Source organism: Oncorhynchus keta, unplaced genomic scaffold, assembly GCF_023373465.1.
Source record: "Oncorhynchus keta strain PuntledgeMale-10-30-2019 unplaced genomic scaffold, Oket_V2 Un_contig_14255_pilon_pilon, whole genome shotgun sequence".
NCBI classification, from domain to species: domain Eukaryota; kingdom Metazoa; phylum Chordata; class Actinopteri; order Salmoniformes; family Salmonidae; genus Oncorhynchus; species Oncorhynchus keta.
In genome coordinates, this window is record NW_026278633.1 from 77,069 (window position 1) to 104,755 (window position 27,687).

The window sequence follows — 27,687 nt, forward strand, 5'->3', positions numbered from 1 at the left end:
TGAAATATCAGAATAATAGCAGAGAGAATTATTTATTTCAGCTTTTACTACATTCATCACGTTCCCAGTGGGTCAGAAGTTTACATACACTCAATTAGTATTTGGTAGCATTGCCTTTAAATTGTTTCACTTGGGTCAAACGTTTCAGGTGGCCTCCCACAAGCTTCCCTTAATAAGTTGGGTGAATTTTGGCCCATTCCTCATGACAGAGCTCGTGTTACTGAGTCAGGTTTGTAGGCCTCCTTGCTCGCACACGCTTTTTCAGTTCTGCCCACATATTTTCTATAGGATTGAGGTCATGGCTTTGTGATGGCCACTCCAATACCTTGACTTTGTTGTCCTTAAGCCATTTTGCCACAACTTTGGAAGTATGCTTGGGGTCATTGTCCATTTGGAAGACCCATTTGCGACCAAGCTATAACTTCCTGACTGATGTCTTGAGAGGTTGCTTCAATATATCCACATAATTTTCCTTCCTCATGATACCATATATTTTGTGAAGTGCAGCATTCCCTACTGCAGCGAAGCACCCACACAACATGATTCTGCCAGCGGGTACTGTAGTGGGTCCTGTAGTGGGTACTGTAGCAGGTACTCTATTGGGTACTGTAGCGGGTACTGTAGCGGGTAATCTATTGGGTACTGTAGCGGGTAATCTATTGGGTACTGTAGTGGGTACTGTAGCGGGTACTGAAGCAGGTACTGTAGCGTGTACTCTATTGGGTACTATAGCCGGTACTCTATTGGGTAATGTAGCGGGTACTCTATTGGGTACTGTAGCGGGTACTCTATTGGGTACTGTAGCGGGTACTGTAGCGGGTAATCTATTGGGTACTGTAGCGGGTAATCTATTGGGTACTGTAGTGGGTACTGTAGCGGGTACTGAAGCAGGTACTGTAGCGTGTACTCTATTGGGTACTATAGCCGGTACTCTATTGGGTAATGTAGCGGGTACTCTATTGGGTACTGTAGCGGGTACTCTATTGGGTACTGTAGCGGGTAACCTATTGGGTACTGTAGTGGGTACTGTAGCGGGTACTGTAGTGGGTACTCTATTGGGTACTGTAGCGGGTACTCTATTGGGTACTGTAGCGGGTACTCTATTGGGTACTGTAGTGGGTACTGTAGCGGGTACTCTATTGAGTACTGTAGCAGGTACTGCGGTGGGTACTGTAGCGGGTACTCTATTGGGTACTGTAGTGGGTGCTCTATTGGGTACTGTAGTGGGTACTCTATTGGGTATTGTAGCAGGTACTGTAGCGGGTACTGTAGTGGGTACTCTAGCAGGTACTCTATTGGGTACTGTAGCGGGTACTGTAGCGGGTACTATAGTGGTTACTCTAGTGGGTACTGTAGCATGTACTCTATTGGGTACTGTGGTTGATACTGTAGCGGGTACTCTATTGGGTACTGTAGCGGGTACTGTAGTGGGTACTCTAGCAGGTACTCTATTGGGTACTGTAGCGGGTACTGTAGCGGGTACTATAGTGGTTACTCTAGTGGGTACTGTAGCATGTACTCTATTGGGTACTGTGGTTGATACTGTAGCGGGTACTCTATTGGGTACTGTAGTGGGTACTGTAGTGGATACTGTAGTCCTTATTCCAGCCTCCCTCAATATCACCCTCTCCATAGGGACACTGGCTCAGAGGTCCTGCAGGCATAAATTCCCATTCAAGTGGCAATTAAAATTGAGAAATTCAGTTGATCAGCTTTTATTACTTTGTAATACGGAAACAACGTGAATGTAAATGGCTATTTTCGGAAGGCCCTAGGACCAGGTTCCGCTGAGTCGCATAGTTGTACCCTATTCTCCAAAGGTTTTGCCGTGTAATAGAGAAGCCTTGAGAGATTTGTGCTAGAATTGCATTGGTCTCCAGAGCTCCAGAGTGCAACTTCAAAAGTGATTGTGCAATTAGCAATTTGTCCAACACATAATTCTGTCTATCCAGCAGATTTAGGAGGGAAATAGAAAATGTGGAAAACAGTAGATTCAAATTGTTTAACATTGCTTTGTGTACAGACAACTCTTCCAGTGACATAGCATCATGTCAGGTCTATTGTGACATTGTAAACCACAGTTAATTCAGTTTGTTTGTGTTTGTGTAATACAACCGGCAAACAAACACACAGAAACATCTGTTTCCCAACCTGGATTTCAGTGAGGTCAGTAAAACCTCATCCCAAACCACTGATCCTTCCGTATTGTAAGAGGGAAGCTACCTTTTATTTTGCTGTGCGCAAACATACAGAATTACACACATATATCCATCCGATGACTCTTAAGTTTTGCTTGCGGGATTTCTCAGTGGCCAATGAAAACAAAGCTGGGGTTTGTTAGACTCTGCACTGACAGCTCCCTGGTCTCTGCCCACAAAATGTCCACCATGCTAATGCTACACTAATGCAGTAATGTAATGTGAATAGCGAAAGAGAATAACCCAAACATATAACTCTGTGTATAGGCATATTGATTTCATAGCATGGAAATAAAAGTGTAGCTATGCATACTCGTCCTGGAGGAGATGGGGGGGTGGATCAATGATTTGTTTGGCCCTGTAATTGATTTGTGTTGCTGTTGTGATGCTAGCATGCGCTGCACAAGCTCTCAGCCAGAGCGGAGGCCCAAAGGTCCTCTTCACCAGTGCGTGGGAGACATGCGCTAACGCTAATGACAGTTTCCCTCGTGTCACACCGCTGGTAGAATGGAGGGTGGTGGGGGGAGGAAGTGTGTGTGTGTGTGTGTGTGTGTGTGTGTGTGTGTGTGTGTGTGTGTGTGTGTGTGTGTGTGTGTGTGTGTGTGTGTGTGTGTGTGTGTGTGTGTGTGTGTGTGGGTGGGTGGGGGGGGGATAGGGGCGGGACAAAGATCTCTCTGTCAGGGCTTTACCATCACCGTTGATTAGTGATGTTCTGTCAACTGCCATTAGCGGCTAATTAAACTAGAGTGCAGAGAGGCTAACGGCCAGCGGCCCGACACGCTGGGCGGAGGGCAGGACATAGGGGACAGGTTCAGCTGTGTTGGGAATATTAATGGGCCTGGAGGGGAAACAGTGGTCAGGCCCTGCGTGCCGTTGACAGAGAGAGGGCACGGGGGGCATTACTCTCTTCCTTGAGTTAACTGTGTAGCTTATCAGACTCAGCCCCACAGGCTGTCGCTTTCATGGGCCTTCAAATAAAGTGCTGTTCTCCCTTTATGTGGAATAATTATGTGGCGACACTCTCAGAGCTGCATGGAATTCTAATCCGGTCACCCTCTTCCGAACCACTAAGGCGTCTTCCTCCAGATGATATGAAAATGACACAGGAGCGATAGACAGCACAATCTGTCAACACATATCATTAGCCTCCGGCGCTCCATCTCCACAGTCATGTTATTCTCCCAAAAGGAGAGTGTATCAGTGAAACATAAACCCTACATAAATTCAGGGTGGCAGGTAGCCTAGCAGTTAAGAGTGTTGAGCCATTAAACGAAAGTTGGCTGGTTCGAATCCTCAAGCCGACTGGGTGAAAAATCTGTCAATGTGCCCTAATCGCTCCTGTAAATTGCTCTGAATGAAAGTGTTTACTAAAATGTAAAGTTTTGCACTTGGGTTCAGACTCGATCTTGAATGTATTTGCTCAATTTGTGGCTGAGAATTGAGATTAAGAGATCAATAACAAATCCTATATGAAATCCATAGGTGACTTTGAATTTGTTCGCCTCGTCCAAACCATCCTGATCTCTCGATCTTACATTCTATTTCTCTACAGCTCAGGAGATCAGGATGGTTTGTACCATGCTAGTTGGGACCACCCTTGCCCCTAGGACAAGCTACAGAATGGTTTACACACTATAATTGTATTCAAAGTGGCACCCTATTTCCTATAGGGGAATAGTGTGGAAGAGTGTGCCAGTTAGGGAATAGTGTGCCTGTTCAGCCTATTATCAACCTCAGGAACACTTAGAACGATGGGAGAGACGAGATTAAGAATATCAGTGACTAGTCATTATGAACAAGAAAATCATCAACATGAATAATACTAACTATCAACACTATTGCTATCAACATTAACATTACTGTTGTAATGTGTTCATTTCCCTTCACTCTGCCTGAGAGCAACCTCTTTTTATTCTCCTATCTACATGCACACAAAACACCTATTTAGACTGGTAACCCGAGCCAAACGCAAATAATCTTAACCCATCGGGGCCACTTACCGTAAGGCGTAGGGGACCATAACACACATTACATTTCCCAAAACGCAATTAGACATACCCTAAACTGCCAGTTCAGGTTCAATTAAGTCATTATCAGTCACATTTGATGTAACCAAGGTTGTTAATTACAAAATGTGTGGATACAGTGAGTAAATGAGCTCTGACTCAGCCAATGTATCCTGAATGAGTGCCTTGCCTTCATGTCGAACACCCTGAGAGACATACCAGTCACATTGTACTTTGGACCGAACTGCAGCCACCTTCCATTCTTTATAGTCTGGCTTTGAGGCTTTGAGGCTTTGAGGCTTTGAAGCTACCATAAAAAGCCCACAGCTTGTCTGCTAACTATTTCCCTCATGTACCACTACTAATGCCAACTATTTCCCTCAGGAACTATTACTAATGCTAACTATTTCCCTCAGGTACCCCTACTAATGCCAACTATTTCCCTCAGGAACTATTACTAATGCTAACTATTTCCCTCATGTACCACTACTAATGCCAACTATTTCCCTCAGGAACTATTACTAATGCTAACTATTTCTAGCATTAACTCAATACACTTCAGCAGGCATGTTCCAATCTGAGCCTGGAGGTCCGGAGTACTGCTGGTTTTCCAGCCTGGTTGTTTTACCTGTTCTACCTGATAATGAATGGCACCCACCTGGTGTCCCAGGTCTAAATGAGTCCTTGATTAGAAGGGAGCAATGAAAATCAGCAGTGGAACTGTGGCTTCCAGGTCCAGATTTGAATTTGCCTGCACTACATGTTAGACTTGTAGCTTGGTGCTGCTGTATTCAGGTACAAAGGTTTGATTCTTGACAAAGCTCATACTGTCAACATACTGTCCATTTTCTGGCATGACCAGCTAAAAAGAGTGTTGAATCTTTCTCTTACTCTCCGCAGTTACAGAGTTAGATTAACCTCTGATGCTCTGAGCTACAGCTCACATGTAATATTTAAACTTCCTGTAGACAGTGACCAAATTCTTCAACCCATCAGACTGCTTCTCCTCAAAGAGACCAAATGGAAAGCAAACATCAACAGACAGTTTCCCAGATTAAGATTAATTGTTTTGTGTGTGTGTGTGTGTGTGTGTGTGTGTGTGTGTGTGTGTGTGTGTGTGTGTGTGTGTGTGTGTGTGTGTGTGTGTGTGTGTGTGTGTGTGTGTGTGTGTGTGTGAGAGAGAGACACTACCAGGCCACAATGAAGGTGTGGGGGAGGTCCATAATGGATGGAGGGGGGAGGTCCTGTCTACACTCCCAGGGGGGGCAGGGGGACCCTGTCTCATACATGGCCCCCATTCCCCCTCCGCACTTCTGCTTGAGGATGTTAAAGAGCATGTGACTTCATGCTGTATGTCTACAATGAAATGAAAGAGACGCAGTGGAAAAACTAAAGAGACAAGTACATTTGATGGCATGTTTTGATATAGTGGTGCAGGAAAGATTTATAGTAGATTTATAGTAGTTTTCACATGTACTACAGAATACACCCTTTCTGCCTGCTTTCTCATATTCCCCTCAGACTTCTCCTTTCACCAAAATAAACAGTAGCAGCAGCATAACCTTTCCTACTTCTTAACGGTATCCTAATCCAGTGCTACGCCCCAAATAGCACCCTACTTCCTATCAAGTGCACTACTTTTGACCAAAGCCCGAAGTAATGCAGTATAAATGGGAATAGAGTTCCATTTGGGATGCACGCCCAGTGTTACCGGACAGCAGTAACAATGTTATTCCAATGCCTCCCCCACCCACGGCTACGTTTCACTGTAGATGCCCAGATTGCCCACAGGCCCTATCAAAACACATTTCACAGTAGCTAGTCTTAGCTACAACAAAACCCTTGGTCTGTTAGTTATTCTGTCCTCACCCAGGGCAACGAACGGGGAGCGTGACACACGATCTGGGAGGAGGATGAGGATGTGAGGGGGCGGTTTTCCTGAGGGTGTGTCTGTGTTTATTCTTCTACCCCGGCTGTCTGGTTGGTGTGCATGTGCGTGTGCGTGTGTGTGTGTGTCTGTGTGTTGACACAGCACGTTATCCTACTCCCCCACCACAGACATAGACAGGCACACACACACAGGCACACACACACACACAGACTGACTCAGACACACACAGGCACATGCATACACAGGCACACACACTTAGACACGCTGGTGGAGTATTTGGTGGAGCCATGTTGATCGCCAGAACCCCCTGGTTCTGCCGTGGTCTCCTGTTGAGATTCTGTGGTCTCCAGTTGAGCAGCTGTGGTCTCCTGTTGAGCTGCTTAGTAGCTTCCTGTTGAGCTGCTGTGGTCTCCTGTTGAGCTGCTTAGTAGCTTCCTGTTGAGCTGCTGTGGTCTCCTGTTGAGCTGCTGTAGTGTCCTGATGATCTGCTGTGTAGCTTCCTGTTGAGCTGCTGTGGTCTCCTGTTGAGCTGCTGTGATGTCCTGTTGATCTGCTGTGTAGCTTCCTGTTTAGCTGCTGTGTCGCTTCCTGTTGATCTGCTGTGTAACTTCCTGTTGATCTGCTGTGTAGCTTCCTGTTAAGCTGCTGTGTAGCTTTCTGTTAAGCTGCTGTGGTCTCCTGTTGAGCTGCTGTGGTCTCCTGTTGAGCTGCTGTGTAGCTTCAGGTTGTTCTACTGTGTAGCTTCCTGTTGACCTGCTGTGTAGCTTCCTGTTGAGCTGCTGTGGTCTGTTGATCTGCTGTGTAGCTTCCTGTTGATCTGCTGTGTAGCTTCCTGTTAAGCTGCTGTGGTCTCCTGTCGACCTGCTGTAGTCTCCTGTGTAGAGCAAAATTGCAAGATTATGTTATAATACTGTAATTGCATGTGGTGGTTATTTTATGCAACAGAATAAGGGGTTGTTAGAACACTCATATCTGTGTGTTCTACTGAGGATGGGCCTCTGGGAGATTTAACACTGACAGAAGATATATGATGTCTTTGGGTGATAAACCTAAAGAGATCGTATTCAATAGCATGAGTTAATGTTTCTGTTCTATAAGGTACCAGGGAGAGATGGCTCAGGGCTAGACCCTGGTTTCTACACAATGAGGGCAGTATTTACAGCAGATACTGTTTGCTGTGAATTATTAGTAAACTTGTGACCCATTCCATACATCTGTTGTTTGTTTTGAACATCCAGGGGGATGGACTTTGCTATAAAATGCTGTGGCTCAAATCCACTCATTGAGTTCTGTGATCACCTCCATGGGTGGTTACCAACCAGCTCCATTACTGTCTGAGCTGCAGCTCTCTGCTTCTTGTGTTTACTGCTGTGGTCTCCAGGGGTGGTTACCAACCAGCTCCATTACTGCAGTAATTACATAATAAAGTTACTTGTTTTGAGGAAATGTAAAAGTCTCTCCTTCTGATTACAATAATTCCACGACACCCGTTGAGCTGCTGTGGTCTCCTGTTGATCTGCTGTGGTCTCCTGTTGATCTGCTGTGGTCTCCTGTTGAGCTGCTGTGGTCTCCTGTTGAGCTGCTGTGGTCTCCTGTTGAGCTGCTGTGGTCTCCTGTTGAGCTGCTGTGGTCTTCCGTTGAGCTGCTGTGGTCTCCTGTTGAGCTGCTGTGGTCTCCTGTTCAGCTGCTGTGGTCTCCTGTTGAGCTGCTGTGGTGTCCTGTTGATCTGCTGTGGTCTCCTGTTGATCTGCTGTGGTCTCCTGTTGTGCTGCTGTGGTCTCCTGTTGATCTGCTGTGGTCTCCTGTTGATCTGCTGTGGTCTCCTGTTGATCTGCTGTGGTCTCCTGTTGATCTGCTGTGGTCTCCTGTTGAGCTGCTGTGGTCTCCTGTTGATCTGCTGTGGTCTCCTGTTGAGCTGCTGTGTAAACACAAGAAGCAGAGAGCTGCAGCTCAGACAGTGCCTGTGTCTGACATGGCACCAACATATTCCCTCTAAGGTGCACTACTTTTGACCAGAGCCCTAGTGAGGGGAATAGGGTGCCATTTGGAACATAGAGAATCATTGTACCATCTAAACCGCTGTGAAATATATTTTCCGTAAGCAGAAATATAGTATTTTCAGCTGTTTGAAGCTGGTTTACAAAACTGAAAGTAAAAGAATGGGAAGCATAGAAATATCACACATAGAACATATCTACCGCTCCTTAGACTTGCTTTCAATGAGAATGACAGATCTATACATTTGGTTGGGTCACCCAAAAAGTTACATATTACAGCTTTAAGAGTCAAATATAAACTGACTTCAGCTTAATGTCTGTCACCTACTTCCTTCCCTGTCACTCAATACCAGTTTACAGGAATCTCTCAATGTCCCTTTAATGGCATTTTGGCTATCTAGTTTCCCTTCTGTTTTTATGAACATAATCTCTTCTCACTCAATGCCCTCATTTTACCCCTCTCTGTGGGCACGTCCCAAATGGCATCCTATTCCCTACAGGTCACTGCTTTTGACCAGTGCTCTTGCACTGACATGCATTGCCTTAGACCACAGCACCACTTGGAAGCGGTCTAATCTAATGGCTGTAGATAAAAACTGTGAGCCCCTACACACAGACCAGCACCCACTCACCTCACCTGGTTACCCGATCCCTCCACCCACGCCAACCAAACAGCCTTGCCAGGAACTGAGACCTTATACGGGTGGGAACAAGAGAGTGCTTCTGTAGAGACAGCTGCCCCACCGCACCGTCCTCTCCCCCTCTCTTCCTCCCCCCTCTCTTCCTCCCCCCTCTCCACCTACTCCGTCCTCTCCCCCCTCTCTTCCTCCCCCCTCTCTTCCTCTCCCCTCTCTTGGACCCTGCTGCTTCCCAGGTGGACGGGTCAGCTTCCTCTATTACTCCTTCACTACTACCTTCCTCTCCTCCCGCTCCTCACTCTCCACCCTCTCTTCACTCTCCTCCTTATACTCCTCCTCCCTTCACTCCTCCTCCCCCTCTCCTCACTCCTCCTCCCCTCTCCTCCTCACTCCTCCTCCCCCTCTCCTTACTCCTCCTCCCCCACCTCCCTTCACTCCTCCTCCCCCTCTCCGATCTCTCCTCATCCCTGTCCTCCCCTTACTCCTCCTCACTCCTCCTCCCCCTCTCCTTACTCCTCCTCCCCCACCTCCCTTCACTCCTCCTCCCCCTCTCCTCTCTCCTCATCCCTGTCCTCCCCTTACTCCTCCTTCCCCGCTTCTCACTCCTCCTCCCCCTCCTCCCTTCACTCCTCCCCCTCCCTCCTCCTCCCCTCACCCCTCCTCCTCCTCCCTTCACTCCTCCTCCCCCTCCTCCCTTCACTCCTCCCCCTCACTCCTCCTCCCCTCACCCCTCCTCCTCCTCCCTTCCTCCCTCCTCCTCCCCCTCTCCTCACTCCTCCTCTCCTTACTCCTCCTCCCCCACCTCCCTTCACTCCTCCTCCCCCTCTCCTCTCTCCTCATCCCTGTCCTCCCCTTACTCCTCCTTCCCCGCTTCTCACTCCTCCTCCCCCTCTCCTCACTCCTCCTCCTCTCCCTCCCTTCACTCCTCCTCCCCCTCCCTTCATTCCTCCTCCCCCTTCTCCCTTCGTGGTCCCAGCCAGTAGCTCAGTTCCAGTGTTTATTTATCCAGAGTGAGGGGGTTGGGGAAGGACACAGTGGGAGGAGGTGGCCCTCTCTCCCTCACCCTGCTATTTCAAATTGGGTCACACCTTAAATTGTGTGAAAGTACCTCCTCCTCCTCCTCCTAGGAGGACTGGATAATGTAGGAGGACTATAAAATGTAGGAGGACTAGATAATGTAGGAGGACTAGATAATGAAGGAGGACTAGATAATGTAGGGGGATTAGATAATGTAGGGGGACTAGATAATGTAGGAGGACTAGATAATGTAGGAGGACTAGATAATGAAGGAGGACTAGGTCATGAAGAACGACTAAATAAAGTAGGAGGACTAGATAATGAAGAGGGACTAGGTCAAGTAGAATGACTAAATCATGTAGGAGGACTAGATAATGTAGGAGGACTAGATAATGTAGGAAGACTAGATAATGTAGGAGGACTAGATAATGAAGAGGGACTAGGTCAAGTAGAATGACTAAATAAAGTAGGAGGACTAGATAATAGGAGGACTAGTAGGAGGACTAGTCAAGTAGAATAGGAGGACTAGAATGACTAAATAATAGGAGGACTAGATAATGAAGGGACTATGTAGAATGACTAAATAATGTAGGAGGACTAGATAATGAAGAGGGACTAGGTCAAGTAGAATGACTAAATAATGTAGGAGGACTAGATAATGAAGAGGGACTAGGTCAAGTAGAATGACTAAATAATGTAGGAGGACTAGATAATGAAGAGGGACTAGGTCAAGTAGAATGACTAAATAATGTAGGAGGACTAGATAATGAAGAGGGACTAGGTCAAGTAGAATGACTAAATAATGTAGGAGGACTAGATAATGAAGAGGGACTAGGTCAAGTAGAATGACTAAATAATGTAGGAGGACTAGATAATGAAGGAGGACTAGGTCAAGTAGAATAACTAAATAATGTAGGAGGACTAGATAATGTAGGAGGACTAGATAATGAAGGAGGACTAGGTCATGTAGAACGACTAAATAAAGTAGGAGGACTAGATAATGAAGAGGGACTAGGTCAAGTAGAATGACTAGATAATGTAGGAGGACTAGATAATGTAGGAGGACTAGATAAATGCGGTGGCAACCTCCTAACTGTGTTTCCGGGGCAACAACTCAGGACTGATGAGCAGCCAACACCCTTACAGTAGGGATACAGACTGCATGGCCACAGTGTATTTGTATGGCAGGGAGTATGGATTTCCCCAATGCTGTATACTGTGGATCATTTTTCATTTCAAATTCATTATTAAAGTGATACTTTGCGATTTTGGCAATGAGGCCCTTTATTTACTTCCCCACAGTCAGATAAACATGTGGATACCATTTTTATGTCTCTGTGTCCAGTATGAAGGAAGTTAGAGGTAGTTTCTTGAGCCGATGTTAACTAGTGTTAGCGCAATGACTGGAAGTCTATGGGTATCTACTAGCATGCTAGCAAATACCCATAGACTTCCAGTAACTGTGCTAATGCTAGGGAGCATTGGCTGGCAAACCTAACTTCCTGGTATTTTTTGCTCAGAAAACTTGGGGAGGCCAAATAAAAACACCCGCAGCTGCCAGTTGGGGAACCCTGCCGGCAGGGTAGCCTAGTGGTTAAAGCGTTGGACTAGTAACCGAAAGGCTGCAAGTTCAAATCCCCGAGCTGACAAGGTACAAATCTGTCGTTCTGCTCCTGAACAAGCAGTGAACCCACTGTTCCTAGGCCGAAAATAAGAATTTGTTCTTAACTGACTTGCCTCGTTAAATAAAGGTAAAAATAAAATAAAAAATAATATACTATATATTTCCATATTCATCACAGGCATCCTCTATAATGTGTTATCCTGTGAGGAATAGACCAGATCAAAGTCAGCAGAGTACATTCATCACAAGTAGAGACATATAGCATGCAACGGGGACAGCCCAGTAATTGCATTCAGGGGATCATAAAATTGCATGAATTGCATCATCCTTGCTATGATGAGGCGGGGAGAGATGCATTGTGCTCCGGGTTTGGATGTGCGGCTCGTTCCATTGCAGGCTGAGTTAATTAAAAATCAACAGGGCATTGTGATGCATCAACCCTACTGGACACAGGCGAGAGAGCAGGGGGATTTCAGGCCTGGTTGAAAGTACTGCACTACCTAGGGAATGTGGGACCATTGAGAACGTAGGCTTGGTGTTTTGATACGGATGCCTACTCCCCCGCCCACTTGGTGAGACCTCATTCATTACCAACGCTCTCATCTGTTTAAAGAAGGTGGACACACCCCAAGTTTATGGTGGTTTACTCTGAGGATTATTTGAAGAGGGAAAGCTAAAATAGAATGTGTTTCTTTACTTGTTCAACAGTGGAGTCATCTCCGCAGGATGGAAATATATTCCACACCACACAGGACCATTGAAAACAAGCAGGCATGGAGTGGACGACATTGATTATTATGGTCATATTTATCCAATCAATACTCTCCGGAAGGAAGCTTCCCGTACGTATTGTAAAGCTCTAAGATCAGCTTCCCCTTCCCCAATCCTAACCTTAATCATTAGTGGGATTCAGCGCCTTGGGGCAAATTCACCATACTTCAACCAATAAGGATGTATTGTTACTGCTCATTGCGGTACTATGTGGATTATCATATGATACCCATCCAAACCAAAGCATACATGTCTTTTACTAAAACCTTCTTTTTCTTCAACAACAAAAAGTAGATGAATAAAAGACTAGTCATTTACCATGCATGCAGTGTTAGCCAGTTATACATCAATGAGTCTATATCCCACGTAAACCACTGAAATGTATATTTTGCCTGCATATAAATAAATGCATTTCTAGTCATTGACCATACAGGGTGAGCCATTTATAGATACATTTAATATATATCCTAAATATACTGTATCAAGTTGGTGTTTTCCATTTTCGTTCAGGATATGCAGAGAGTCGGGCAGGCCTAATGAGTTAGCTGGTGTCCCTCCTTTTCAGGATATGCAGAGAGTCGGCAGGCCTAATGAGTTAGCTGGTGTCCCTCCTTTTCAGGATATGCAGAGAGTCGGGCAGGCCTAATGAGTTAGCTGGTGTCCCTCCTTTTCAGGATATGCAGAGAGTCGGGCAGGCCTAATGAGTTAGCTGGTGTCCCTCCTTTTCAGGATATGCAGAGAGTCGGGCAGGCCTAATGAGTTAGCTGGTGTCCCTCCTTTTCAGGATATGCAGAGAGTCGGGCAGGCCTAATGAGTTAGCTGGTGTCCCTCCTTTTCAGGATATGCAGAGAGTCGGGCAGGCCTAATGAGGTGTCCCTCCCTCCTTTTCAGGATATGCAGAGAGTCGGGCAGGCCTAATGAGTTAGCTGGTGTCCCTCCTTTTCAGGATATGCAGAGAGTCGGGCAGGCCTAATGAGTTAGCTGGTGTCCCTCCTTTTCAGGATATGCAGAGAGTCGGGCAGGCCAGGATATGCAGAGAGTCGGGCAGGCCTGAGTTAGCTGGTGTCCCTCCTTTTCAGGATATGCAGAGAGTCGGGCAGGCCTAATGAGTTAGCTGGTGTCCCTCCTTTTCAGGATATGCAGAGAGTCGGGCAGGCCTAATGAGTTAGCTGGTGTTCCTCCTTTTCAGGATATGCAGAGTCGGGCAGGCCTAATGAGTTAGCTGGTGTCCCTCCTTTTCAGGATATGCAGAGAGTCGGGCAGGCCTAATGAGTTAGCTGGTGTCCCTCCTTTTCAGGATATGCAGAGAGTCGGGCAGGCCTAATGAGTTAGCTGGTGTTCCTCCTTTTCAGGATATGCAGAGAGTCGGGCAGGCCTAATGAGTTAGCTGGTGTCCCTCCTTTTCAGGATATGCAGAGAGTCGGGCAGGCCTAATGAGTTAGCTGGTGTCCCTCCTTTGCTCCACGCAGCGCAGCTCTGAACTCTCATTCTCAAGCTTGCCTTGCATGTTTTAATAATGGATGACTCTGAGACAGGGACTGCATCCCAAATGACACCCTATTCCCTATATAGTGCGCTGCTTTTGAACAGAGTCCTATGGGTAGTGCTCTATAAAGGGAATCAGGTGCCATTTGGGACACATCCACGGATATGGCCCTCCTTCTTCATAAACCTTTCTCCGTTAGAATGATCCTCCGACTGAGGCGTAAACACTTTCATGGATTCAGTTCTCAGCCATTCTTGGCTCAGGATTGTTTGTATTATTACACCAATGAGCACATCAGATTCATTCATGATTTATGTGAGAGATTCATGCATGTATATTTAGAAATGTGCTTGAATGAAAGGATGTTTAATAATTCATATTGATTTGGATGGGTTGGCGGGAACTCTACGCCATAAGGAGTGGTTTTGATCTTCATACCCAAACTCTGCATAGATGACATCATACAAATGACATAGAAGGCATCATACACATTACATAGATGACATCATACAAATTACATAGAAGGCATCATATACATCACATAGATGACATCATACACATCACCGATGACATCATACAAATTATATACTGTAGAAGGCATCATACACATTACATAGATCTGCTAAATGACTTAAATGTAAATGTAAATGACATAGAAGGCATCATACACATCACATAGATGACATCATACACATTACATAGATGACATCATACACATATATGACATCATACACATCCTATACAGTGCATTCGGAAAGTATTCAGACCCCTTGACTTTTTCCACATTTTGTTACTTTACAGCCTTTTTCTAAAATTGATTAAATAATTTTTCCCCACATCAATCTACACACAATACCCCATAATTACAAAATAAAAAACGGAAATATCACATCAGATAACTATTCAGACCCTTTACTCAGTACTTAGCACCTTTGGCAGCGATTACAGCCTCAAGTCTTCTTGGGTATGACGCTATAAGGTTGGCACACCTGTATTTGGGGAGTTCTTCCCATTCTTCTCTGCAGATCCTTTCAAGCTCTGTCAGGTTGGATGGGGAGCATCCCTGCACAGATATTTTCAGGTCTCTCCAGAGATGTTCGATTGGGCTTCAAGTCCGGGCTCTGGCTGGGCCACTCAAGGACATTCAGAGACTTGTCCCGAAGCCACACCTGCATTGTCTTGGCTGTGTGCTTAGGGTCGTTGTCCGGTTGGAAGGTTAACCTTCGCCCCAGTCTGAGATCCTGAGTGCTCTGGAGCAGGTTTTAATTAAGGATCTCTCTGTACTTTGCACCGTTCATGCCAGGTTTCCTCCAGACATGATGTAATTCAGGCCAAAGAGTTCAATCTTGGTTTCATCAGACCAGGGAATCTTGTTTTTAATGGCCTGAGAGTCCTTTCGGTGCCTTTTGGCAAACTCCAAGCGGGCTGCCATGTGCCTTTTCCTGAGGAGTAGCTTCGGTCTGGCCACTCTACCATAAATGCCTGATTGGTGGAGTACTGCAAAGATTATTGTCCTTCTGGAAGGTTCTCCCATCTCCACAGAGGAAATCTGGAGCTCTGTCAGAGTGAACATCGGGTTCTTGGTCATCTCCCTGACGAGGGCCCTTCTCCCCCGATTGCACAGTAAGGCAGGCGGCCAGATCGAGGAGTCTTGGTGGTTCCAAACTTCTTCCATTTAAGAATGATGGAGGCCACTGTGTTCTTGGGGACCTCCAATGCTGCAGAAATGTTTTGGTACCTTTCCCTAGATGGCAAACTCCAAGGGTGCTGTCATGTGCCTTTTCCTGAGGAGTGGCTTCCGTTTGGCCACTCTACCATAAAGGCCTGATTGGTGTAGTGCTGCAGAGATGATTGTCCAAGTTGTAGAAACATCTCAAGGATGATCAATGTGAACAGGATGCACCTGAGCTCAATTTCGAGTCTCATAGCAAAGGGTCTGAATACTTTTGTAAATAAGGATTTTCTGTTTTTTATTTTTTAATAAATTTGCTACCATTTCTAAAAAACATTTTTTTCACTTTGTCATTATGGGGTATTGTGTGTAGATTTATGAGGGTGTCATGTTCTGACCTTAGTTCCTTTGTTTTGTATTTGTTTTAGTATGGTCAGGGCGTGAGTTGGGGTGGGCAGTCTATGTGCGTTTTCTATGATTTGATATTTCTGTGTTTGGCCTGGTATGGTTCTCAATCAGAGGCAGGTGTCGTTAGTTGTCTCTGATTGAGAATCATACTTAGGTAGCCTTTTCCCACCTGTGTTTCGTGGGTGATTATTTTCTGTTTTGTGTCTGCACCAGACAGAACTGTTTCGGTTTCATTTCGTTCTCTTTGTTGTTTTATTCTTTAGTGTTCTGAGTTATAATAAATATCATGAACACTTACCACGCTGCGCATTGGTCCTCCGATCCTTCCTACTACTCCTCCTCGTCAGAATGCACTGTTAATGACATCATATCCATCATATAGATGACATTATATCCATTATATAGATGACATCATATCCATCATACAGTATAGATGACATCATATGCATCATATAGATGACATCATACACAAACAAATGTACAGTGAACATACTGGCCTAATTCAGAAACGGTCATTTAGGTAACAATTTACATGACTTTGTCCTTACAGTGTGATTACATTTTCAAGTACAGTGTTGTAACAACAATACTTGTAAAACAATACTCCATGGTAATTGGGATGTGTAATTACATACTTGCACTGCTACAGATTTTCTAGTGATAATTGACCACAGCCAATGTAAGTCAACTTGTGAATGGAGTTGATTTTGTCCATAGAAAACAGGGCACTGATTTGTGGGTAAAGTAGTAATATGTTTTTACCCGTCTAGCTACCATACCCAATGTGTTTAACCACAACTTCTAACCAAACATCAACTCGGAGCCATTTGTCTTCATTAGTAAATGCCTTGACACCTGCACTGTGAATAAATCTAAATCCAATCCAACATCCTTCCTGCCAGACGCCCACTTGTTTCTTTGTAATTTTTTACTAGACATTTAATAAAACAAAGGCTTCTCAGCAACCTTTGAGTGTTGCAATTTCCATGGCAACTGCATGGATTGTGGCACCGCTGAATTCCATATTTCCTACTGAAGAGAGGCAAAGCTTAGTTGGCCTTGAAGAATACTAAGTCTTGCACAAAGGCATTTAGCACCCATGCACGTGCCACAGTACAATGTATCATGCACATACAGGTGTGGGGTCTTAATTTGATCACTCTTTTGTTGCTGAGAAGTTTTCTGCCTCGCAGGAAATGCAGATGAGCTTCGTGATTTACATAAATTTACTGAAAACCTGTTTAACACACGGTTATATTAACAGAATTGCGCTTTCATGTAGCCTACTTTTGGCCAGCTAATAGCATAACCACCGATCAAACAACCTTATGGAATAAATGTTCAAATCCTGTTGCTGCAGGATTATTTTTGCTGTGACATTATAGATCAAATTCAGATCCTACATCTGTACAATGTGCATCTTATCGTTTTTGTTCTGTGGCACAAAATCCCAAACTAAGATACATGGATTAAATTCAACTGCTGATGTTAGCAAACAAAGCATTGAGTGAAGGTGTGTGGTAGAATAATGGCAGCGTTCAGAGTGCTAGATGCCGTCACATCGGCCATCTTGGCAAATCGGCCATAATGGCAGCGTTCAGAGTGCTAGATGCCGTCACATCGGCCATCTTGGCAAATCGGCCATAATGGCAGCGTTCAGAGTGCTAGATGACGTCACATCGGCCATCTTGGCAAATCGGCCATAATGGCAGCGTTCAGAGTGCTAGATGCCGTCACATCGGCCATAATGGCAGCGTTCAGAGTGCTAGATGCCGTCAAACCGGCCATCTTTGTGCACTTCCACTATTCAAATTGTAGTCATTTAAAAAGCAAAGGCAGCGAGATGGGAGTATTTCATATCCTCAAGCACTATAGAAAGTTGATACAAATAACCCTTATTGGGTTTGAGTCAATGAGTAGTGTAGCTCAGCAAAACGTTGGTTTGCCTCGTGACAAGGCTGCCGACCATCGGTCTACTGCTTTTACATTTCTAGTCTAGCTGGAGGATGATTTAAAGAGCTAAGTAATGACTGGTTTTAACAGTCAACTCTATGCCCAGGCGATCTGTTTAGTCGATGAAGGAAAGGAAAATGACCCTGTTTTACAGTCTGTTAGCATCTCTATGTAGAACTTAAACCTAAAGGAGTTACAGGACCTGATTAATGACACTACTTTACCTTGCAACGGTGCCATTCACAGCTGTCAAAGAATCGCTACTGATCCACCCCCCCCACACCCTGGTTGCACATTTTAGGTTTTCCCCCTGGCACTACACAGCTGATTCAACCAACTCATCATCAAGCTTTGATCATTTGAATCAGCTGTGTAGTGCTACAGTAGGGCACAACTAAAACGTGCACCCAGGGGGGGCCCAGGACCGCTTCAGTGGGTACTAGTCTTTTGGACAAAATTATATTTTTTGTATTTAATTTTTCTTGTCCAAAATAATAGCAATCATCTACAAGGCATTCTTATATTCAATAACGGGTTACCGGGTTGAGTCCAAACATATGAGTTATTATGTAATTGCGTTTAACACTGCATTCATTGTTGTGTCAAGTACATTTTTGAAAGGATGGATTTGATTTATCCTTGAATCTCAGTTGATGAATAGGGTCCCTTAGCATATTACATTCTACATCAGAGAGTGGTTTCCAAATGGTGCATCTCAAATGGCGTCCTATTCACTCTATATTGTAGTCTACTACTTTTGACTCCTATGGGCCCTGGTCCAAAGTAAAGCACTATACATGCCAAGAGAAAAGGGTACCATTTGGAACTCAACCAAACGGGTAAGGAGGCAATCCAGCAATTAAAAGATCAAATCCGTCACCATGGATACCTGGCAGAGATCAACCGCTGTCTCAAAAGAGTGAGGATGTTTCTAGAATCCATTAGGTATGATGATGTACAGTATCATCAACCATTCTATTACGAGGCATGCCTGCATCTCAGGAGCTTGTTAGAAATTAAGAAGGCCTACTATGAGCTCAGCCCAAGAACACAGTGAACACACAACACATTAATTGAGGCAGGACGTTGTTCACCATCTAGGCCTAATATCTAGGCCTAATAAAGCACCAGCAGCACCAGAAGCACCAACTGAAGCACTTTCACTTTTGTTTCATAATTAAATCTCTAGATAACATGTAAAAAATAAAAAATAAATCTGAAATCCATATCTGGGCTGTGTATCTAAACGGATTACAGTATGTTTCGGTATCCAAACTCTGATTCCCCCTTCAAACAGGATTTCCTGCCAATCAGTGCTGTGTGAAGTCATCCGATTTCGTTTTTATTAGAGATGAGAAGTATTGAACATGGAAGATTAAGGTCAGAAGGGGTTTAGACTGGCAGCACTGCTGTATTGTCTACATGGCTCGGCCTATTTTCTCTTGTAATGTGTCCATGAGACAGTTTTGCCATGTGACTCTACATTCTAAAAGCATTCTGCCATTTAAAGTGTTGAATTATTACTCATGTTCCAGGGGTGGACTGGGAGCAGAAGACAACCGTGGCCTGTCTAACACACCAGACCATTTTTCCCTTGAGGTCCCCACACCAGACCATTTTTTCCCTTGAGGTCCCCACACCAAACCATTTGTTCCCTTGAGGTCCCCACACCAGACCATTTGTTCCCTTGAGGTCCCCACACCAGACCATTTGTTCCCTTGAGGTCCCCACACCAGACCATTTGTTCCCTTGAGGTCCCCACACCAGACCATTTTTTCCCTTGAGGTCCCCACACCAGACCATTTGTTCCCTTGAGGTCCCCACACCAGACCATTTTCCCCTTGAGGTCCCCACACCAGACCATTTGTTCCCTTGAGGTCCCCACACCAGACCATTTTCCCCTTGAGGTCCCCACACCAGACCATTTTCCCCTTGAGGTCCCCAGACCAAACAATTTCAACCAGCCTATCTGACATTTGCCAGAGTTGCTCTATGGCCAGTCCGTCTCTGGCATGTGGCCTAGCAAAGGGTCAATATATATATTCCAATGTGACTTGTACATTCTTAAAAACATCTCTTCTATGTGCCAGCAGTGAAACTCTTTTATCGTCTTAATGCAATATCTCCATTGCCCATATGAAAAAGCTGTCTCCTAACATAAAATAATAACATCATAACCAAGGATATTTTTTTACTGCCCATGGTGTTAGAAAAAAACCTAAAGCCACAATTAGAGGGAATCGACCAAGACACTTCACAGCTAAATTAGACGGAAAAGTGAAAGCTCCATATAACATAGATAACTTTACCACGTTAATAAGATGTGGGATCTGTTTCTGAATTCTCTTTGAGGAAATAATAGTGTGTAATTTGGCATGGCAAGAGGGCCTCTTTGAACTCGAAGGAACCTTCAACGGGATATTCTGAAGGGCAGCAGAATCTAATGTCCTGAGGGAGCAGACTTTGCAATCAATGTAACTCTATAACCGAACACAAAGAATAGTGGCTGAAGTAAAGTGTATGCAGCCATAATTACAGGAGAATAACAACACCTGGACCTGTGCTGGTGGGTACGGCATCCATATTAGGACATTGTCAGTTGATGTGTCGGTCCATACATCCCATCTCCTGACAAGTCATTATATCTCTTCAGCATTGGCATGGAGTAGAGCCATATCCACTGGCATAAACATCTGACCACAACAATAACAGTTGTAGCTGTACAACAGACCTGCATGCTTCAACTACATCAGTCAAATGGACGTGCTTGATATAGCTTTGCACTGTTTTAGAGGCTACTCCATTGGGTCTATTGTACTGGGCAAAGTAAATCAAGCACACCTCAAGTATTTGAAAGTATGTTATATTTGTTTTGTCCCAGGTCTAAGACTGTCCTCCTATATCCTTAGCATTGGCTCATGTTGCACAAAGAGTGGAGACATTTCCGATGACGTCATAAATATTTGACCACAACAATAACAGTTCATATTATATTACATAGTCAACCCAGGTTCGTTCTCATGGGCAGATCAACTTCATTTGCTCAAGCTGAAAACAGCCACCGAGTTGCCTTGGCCTGCTTGCTGTCTCTGGCAGACTTTGACGTCCAGAACTTATTTTAGACACTGACCTAACGCATGCCAAAGGAGGAAGAGAGACCCACAAGTCTAAACTGTACCCTGCTATTTTGCAACTGTCTCTTCCTTGGTCCCAAGAATTATAGTAACAGCATCTGAGTCACTGGGGCACAGGGAATCTCATACCCCCTCTACCATTGGAGCACTTGCTTCCTGGGATGCCTCCCAAATGGCCCCTATTCCCTAGAAAGTGCACAATTTATGACCAAAGCCCTTGAGCCCATAGGGCCCTGGTCAAAAGTAGTGTACTATATAGAGAGTAGGGCGCCATTTGGTGTGGCACCTTACTGTGTGACACCATAGGATATAGCCATTAGGTACAGCAGGAGTGTTGGTTCCTCATCCTCTATAAATACTATGTTACAGGCACAGCCGAGCATGGTGCTGACACCATCCACTTTCCCCAAGAGAGATTACACTTCCCTTCTAGGACACAGAATGGGAGAATGGACACGCGCCTGCACACATACACACACACACAGAGGACTTCTGCCAGTAGAGTGAGTGGTAATCCTCACTGATCATGAAGGGCTGTGATGAATGCAGCCAGCTGCAAATGAATGGTCCAGTGGTTTCTCTAGCAGTTGAGTCATCATCTGGCGACTAAAGACTTGTACACATACTCCGAATATATTTGAACAGAATCAAAACACACACACGCACATATACACACACTAGAACATCACACATATTTGCACACTAGCAGCTCCATATCATGTGTCCCTGTTGTCATAGCTACATTTGAAAGGTTGAATGAGGGTACAGTATGTAACACACACAAACCCTCTATCTCTCACACACACACACACACACACACACACACACACACACACACACACACACACACACACACACACACACACACACACACACACACACACACACACACACACACACACACACACCAGTAGGTTGAAAACAAATGGTCAGAAATACAAAGTGGGGATTATTGTTAGGATCATGCTCGATGTAGTGGACATACAGTACCAGTCAAACGTTTGGACACACCCACTCATTCAAGGTTTCTTTATTTTTACTATTTTCTACATTGTAGAATAATAGTGAAGACATCAAAACTATGAAATAACACATATGGAATCATGTAGTAACCAAAAAAAGTGTTAAACAAATCAAAATATATCTTATATTTGAGATTCTTTTGACTAGGGGGCAGTATTTTCATTTTTGGAAAAATAACGTTCCTGTAGTAAACAGAATATTTTGTCAGGACAAGATGCTAGAGTATGCATATAATTGACAGCTTAAGATAGAAAATACTCTAAAGTTTCCAAAACTGTAAAAATATTGTCTGTGAGTATAACAGAACTGATATTGCAGGCGAAAGCCTGAGAAAAATCCAATCCGGAAGTGCCTCATGTTTTGAAAGCGCTGCGTTCCAATGTGTCCCTATTGAGCAGTGAATGGGCTATCAACCAGATTACTTTTTCTCCATATTCCCCAAGGTGTCTACAGCATTGTGACGTAGTTTTACGCATTTATGTTGAAGAATACCCGTAAGTGGCTACATTGCGCAACTGGTCACCTGATGCTCCCAGAGTGATTCTCGCGTAAAATACAGAGGTAGCCATTATTCCAATCAGTCCTACTGAAAAACCAATTGTCCCGGTGGATATATTATCGAATAGATATTTGAAAAACACCTTGAGGATTGATTATAAACAACGTTTGCCATGTTTCTGTCGATATTATGGAGCTAATTTTGAATATTTTTCGGTGTTTTCGTGACTGCAATTTCCGGGCGATTTCTCAGCCAAACGTGAAGAACAAACGGAGCTATTTTGCCTACAAAAATAATATTTTGGGAAAAAAGGAACATTGGCTATCTAACTGGGAGTCTCGTGAGTGAAAACATCCGAAGCTCATCATAGGTAAACGATTTAATTTGATTGCTTTTCTGATTTCCGTGACCAAGTTACCTGCTGCTAGCTGGACAAAATGCTATGCTAGGCTATCGATAAACTTACACAAATGCTTGTCTAGCTTTGGCTGTAAAGCAATATAGATACAAATAATGAGTGATATCCGTATCACCGTAGACTACACCACTGCTGTCATCCTTACCTCCAAATGTTTATTCAAGTTGGATAATCTTTAATGCCGACAGCAGTCGCGCACCATTGGAAGACATAGTTTGAACTGTAGGCTACAAAAGCCTATTCCTGCTCTTTTCCCGCGATCCATCAAACCCATTTGGGGTGTCATCATAACGTTTTTTTAACAGGACAATGACCCAACAAACCTCCAGGTTGTGTAAGGGCTATTTGACCAAGAAGGACAGTGATGGAGTTCTGCATCAGATGACCTGGCCTTCGCAATCACCCGACCTCAACCCAATCGAGATGGTTTGGGATGAGTTGGACCGCAGAGTGAAGGAATAGCAGCCAACAAGTGCTCAGCATTTGTGGGAACTCCTTCAAGACAGTTGGAAAAGCATTTCCAGGTGAAGCTGGTTGAGAGAATGCCAAGAGTGTGCAAAGCTGGGCAAAGAGTGGCTATTTTGAAGAATCTCAAATATAACACTTCTTTGGTTACTACATGATTAATATTATTATTATTAGCGAGATGGCATAGCAGTTCAGATGTCTTTTGTCCTCGTCTTGTCGTGTCCCGTATATATATATTTAAAAAAAAATTCACATACATTTTATTTTTATTTTCCATCAACTCATCTTCAAAACACTCTCCTGCAACCCGCCTCACCAATTTATATTTATAAATAAGTATTATTTACCTCAAATCTGCAATCCTCCAAGAAGCTAGCCAGAAACTCCAAGAAGCTAGCCAGAAACTAGCCAGAAGCTAGCCAGGAGCTAGCCCAGAAGCTAATCCAGAAGCTAATCAGAAGCTAGTTCAGGAGCTAGTTAGCTTCTTTACTGGCAAATCGTTAGTATTCAGCTAACCACGGTTTGTGGTCATCAGCTATCCTTTAGCTCGAAAATCTATCGCCAGTTTTGTACGGCGCAGCGCGGCTCGGAACGGAACATACCGGACCAATTTTTCTCTCCATGTCCCAGGATTTCAACTGCTCTCTGGACATTCATACCCGGATCTCACAGCTAGCTAGCTGCTATCCGTGTGACTATCGGCTTTCGTCGATTCCGGAGCAAACATCAATTATTCCGGAGCTAGCCAGCTCCGTCAATCACTCCTGAGTTCCATCAATCACTCCTGGGCTGCAGTCACCTATCAGGACCCGTTTTACTGCCTACGCGGAGCCCCACCGGGCCTTCACAACTGGACTGCCGACGTTATCTACCCGAAGGAGATCCGGCTGGCTCCTCCTTCGCTACATTACCTGAACGCCCATCTGCGGCCTGCTAACCGTTAGCTGTCTTACCGGCTGCTCTCAGAATAGACAATCGGACAATTTATTTATTTTTATTATTAATATGTTTCTTCTTGGGCCTCTATAACTATATCAATTTTTTTGTTGTTTTTTTGTGTGATTTGGATTAATCTCCTCTACCACACGGAACCCCACTAATCTACTGACGGAACGCAAGAGGTGGCTAACAACAGACCTCCATCCTATGCTAGCATGCTACCGATGGCCGGGCTAGCTGTCTAAATCGCCATGACCCCCAACCAACCTCTCCACTCACTGGACCCTTTTGAGCACTCGACTAAGGATGCCTCTCCTTAATGTCAATATGTCTTGTCCATTGCTTGTCTCGCCCAATTTTTCAGTTTTTGACTTGTTAAAAAAGTTTGAAATATCCAATAAATGTCGTTCCACTTCATGATTGTGTCCCACTTGTTGATTCTTCACACAAAAAAAATACAGTTTTATATCTTTATGTTTGAAGCCTGAAATGTGGCAAAAGGGCGCAAAGTTCAAGGGGGCCGAATACTTTCGCAAGGCACTGTATATCTCTCTAGTCACCCCCAAAACCAATTCTTTCTTTGGCCGCCTCTCCTTCCAGTTCTCTGCTGCCAATGACTGGAACGAACTACAAAAATATCTGAAACTGGAAACACTTATCTCCCTCACTAGCTTTAAGTACCAACTGTCAGAGCATCTTACAGATTACTGCACCTGTACATAGCCCACCTATAATTTAGCCCAAACAACTACCTCTTTCCCAACTGTATTTAATTAATTTATTTATTTTGCTCCTTTGCACCCCATTATTTTTATTTCTACTTTGCACATTCTTCCATTGCAAAACTACCATTCCAGTGTTTTACTTGCTATATTGTATTTACTTTGCCACCATGGCCTTTTTTGCCTTTACCTCCCTTCTCACCTCATTTGCTCACATTGTATATAGACTTGTTTATACTGTATTATTGACTGTATGTTTGTTTTACTCCATGTGTAACTCTGTGTCGTTGTATCTGTCAAACTGCTTTGCTTTATCTTGGCCAGGTCGCAATTGTAAATGAGAACTTGTTCTCAACCTGCCTACCTGGTTAAATAAAGGTGAAATAAATAAAATAAATGATTCCATATGTGTTATTTCATAGTTTTGATGTCTTCACTATTATTCTATAGTAAAAATAAAGAAAACATGTGAATGAGTAGGTGTGTCCAGACTTTTGACTGGTACTGTATTTCAGATTTGCCAGTGTCACAGAGCTTATTTGAATGAATGCTAGAACTGTTTACGTTGTGTGTTAGTAGTCTCCTGGTACAATGGACACATTGTATTCTGAGGCCAAACCAGGGTTCTCTTGAGCAATGATGACACTTTGTGATTGATGTGTCTTTTGAAATCACTACATCCTCATGACATGTATTGCACATGCTCTACTGATCTAAAGAAAGGGTTGTGGCCATACTGGTGTCTCAGTGGAGTGTGTGTGTGTGTGTGTGTGTGTGTGTGTGTGTGTGTGTGTGTGTGTGTGTGTGTGTGTGTGTGTGTGTGTGTGTGTGTGTGTGTGTGTGTGTGTGTGTGTGTGTGTGTGTGTGTGTGTGTGTGTGTGTGTGTGTGTGTGTGTGTGTGTGTGTGTGTGTGTGTGTGTGTGTGTGTGTGTGTGACAGCCTTAATCAAAAGTTGATGAGAGAACAGACAGATGTTGTAATATACAGCACACTGTGCAATAAAGCTATAAACTATTAACGCCATAGCCTTCGTGTAAAGAGAATATCTGATTCCCCAACACTTCATGTTGCCTGTGGGGAGACAGCCCATTCCTTTGGAGGAGCAAAACTTTGGTGTTTCAAAAGGAATGAAAAATATTGTTGCTGAGCAGACACTACACATCGTAGTTACAACTCAACACGATCTACTCAAACATCTAAAGAAAGAAAAACCTCAAGCACCAGAGAGAAAGAAAACAAGCTCCTACTACTTCATGCAGATTGGAGTTTTTCTTCCATCTTGTTTCGAGCTCTGCCTCGAGGGCAGAAACATATGTGATTGGTTACGTTTAGGCTAGAAATGTGATTGGTTAAGATTAGGCAAGTAGCCTAATCCCAATTCCCCTCCCTCAGCTCTTTCCCAAAACAAGTGGTGGGGTGACCGTTTTGTTGTTTTTCAAATGTCAAATTGCCCCTTTATAGTTTTTCTTTCTGTAGGCGATTTTTTGAAATAAGGAAAACTCCACAGAGTCTCCATGACAGAGAGACATGTCTTATTCTACACTGACTCGTCGCCACAGCAACTTCCTCAACGCTAGGGTTCATTAGGAGTCTACAGGGGGCCATTTGTCTTGTGTGGCAGGTTGCCTTTTACACTGGAGTGCTACAGGGAGACCGGGCTGTCCACCCTGAATGTGTTCCATACTGGCACCCTATTCCCTACTTTTGACCAGGGCTCTAGGGCTCGAAGTCAAGAGTAGTGCACTATATAGGGACTAGGGTGCCGTTTGGGATGTACCCACTGTGTTTGACATCACAGCAGCGTAATGGATGTTATTGGAAGGCTAATGTTTGGCTGGTGTGCATGTGGGGCTCAATGACTCCTTTCACAAACAAGTGGCCAGAGGGAAGGAGACCAGACCAGAGAGTTATCCTAAGCTTGTTTTCAGATTCTTGCTGGAGTACAAGCCCTCAAATTCATATACATGCACGTATGTAAGCACACACACAGCTGCAATGGTATCTTCTAGTAAGAAATGCTATCTAAATGCAATCCATTATTTATCTCATAATCAAACACTAGAATGAGACGAATGGAGCAGAATTGGACAGACTTGGACTCAAAATATGAGACTTCACACAGCAACGTCACAGTATGTCACCTCCACCACACCTTTCTGACATAAACGTGAACGGGAGCTTAATATCATCCTCATTCCAATGGCAGCCTGCCTCACTTCACAAGCAGCACAATGTCAATTACTGAGCCTTGGAGTTTACAGCAGGGAGAGGAGAGGCCATTTGAGGAGCAGCTTCTTGGCAATATAAACAGTAGCAGTGTCCGTTTGATGTGTTTTATCCACTGCCAGGTGCCTTTGTGCCAGCCAGCAGCCCCAGCCAATTAGATACTATAGCTTTGGGGGGGATAATCACATCCAACGCCCACTGCACACTGTTAAAATGACTCCTTGAGTTGCCAACACCCATTGCACACTGTTAAAATGACTCCTTGAGTTTCCAACACCCATTGCACACTGTTAAAATGACTCCTTGAGTTTCCAACACCCATTGCACACTGTTAAAATGACTCCTTGAGTTGCCAACACCCATTGCACACTGTTAAAATGACTCCTTGAGTTGCCAACACCCATTGCACACTGTTAAAATGACTCCTTGAGTTTCCAACACCCATTGCACACTGTTAAAATGACTCCTTGAGTTTCCAACTTTAGTTGCTTCTGAGTTGCCATCAGTCAAAAAATAAATGTTTTTATGTCTTTGCGATTACATGTTTGGTGTGGCGTAATGAAGTCTTATTAAAACCTTTATTTGGCAGGAGTTCAT

At 44.3% G+C, this 27,687-nt stretch overlaps 1 protein-coding gene and 1 long non-coding RNA gene across 8 annotated transcripts in view; one reads left to right on the forward strand and one right to left on the reverse strand.

Moving 5' to 3' along the window:
* Positions 1-5,306: 5,306 nt before the first annotated feature.
* Positions 5,307-27,687, reverse strand: part of LOC127918454 (translation initiation factor IF-2-like) — a 39,038-nt gene continuing 16,657 nt past the window's right edge. Inside the window, exons 4-7 of one of the 3 annotated variants that reach the window (XM_052501734.1) lie at positions 16,007-16,061; positions 7,567-8,013; positions 6,849-6,969; positions 5,307-6,802 (exon numbers count right to left, since the gene is read on the reverse strand). In XM_052501734.1, the coding sequence (XP_052357694.1) occupies positions 6,931-6,969; positions 7,567-8,013; positions 16,007-16,018 (498 nt within the window). In that variant the 5' untranslated portion in view covers positions 16,019-16,061 and the 3' untranslated portion in view covers positions 5,307-6,802; positions 6,849-6,930. The other 2 variants (XR_008100059.1, XM_052501733.1) reach the window with 2 other exon arrangements.
* LOC127918455 (uncharacterized) lies at positions 9,596-13,511 on the forward strand. Of its 5 annotated transcripts, none has more exons than XR_008100061.1 (3): positions 9,596-10,190; positions 10,421-13,012; positions 13,253-13,511. It is a non-coding gene; the product is annotated as an uncharacterized LOC127918455 (long non-coding RNA). The 5 variants fall into 5 exon arrangements; XR_008100060.1 differs by having other exon boundaries at positions 13,361-13,511; XR_008100063.1 differs by having other exon boundaries at positions 10,475-13,012; positions 13,361-13,511.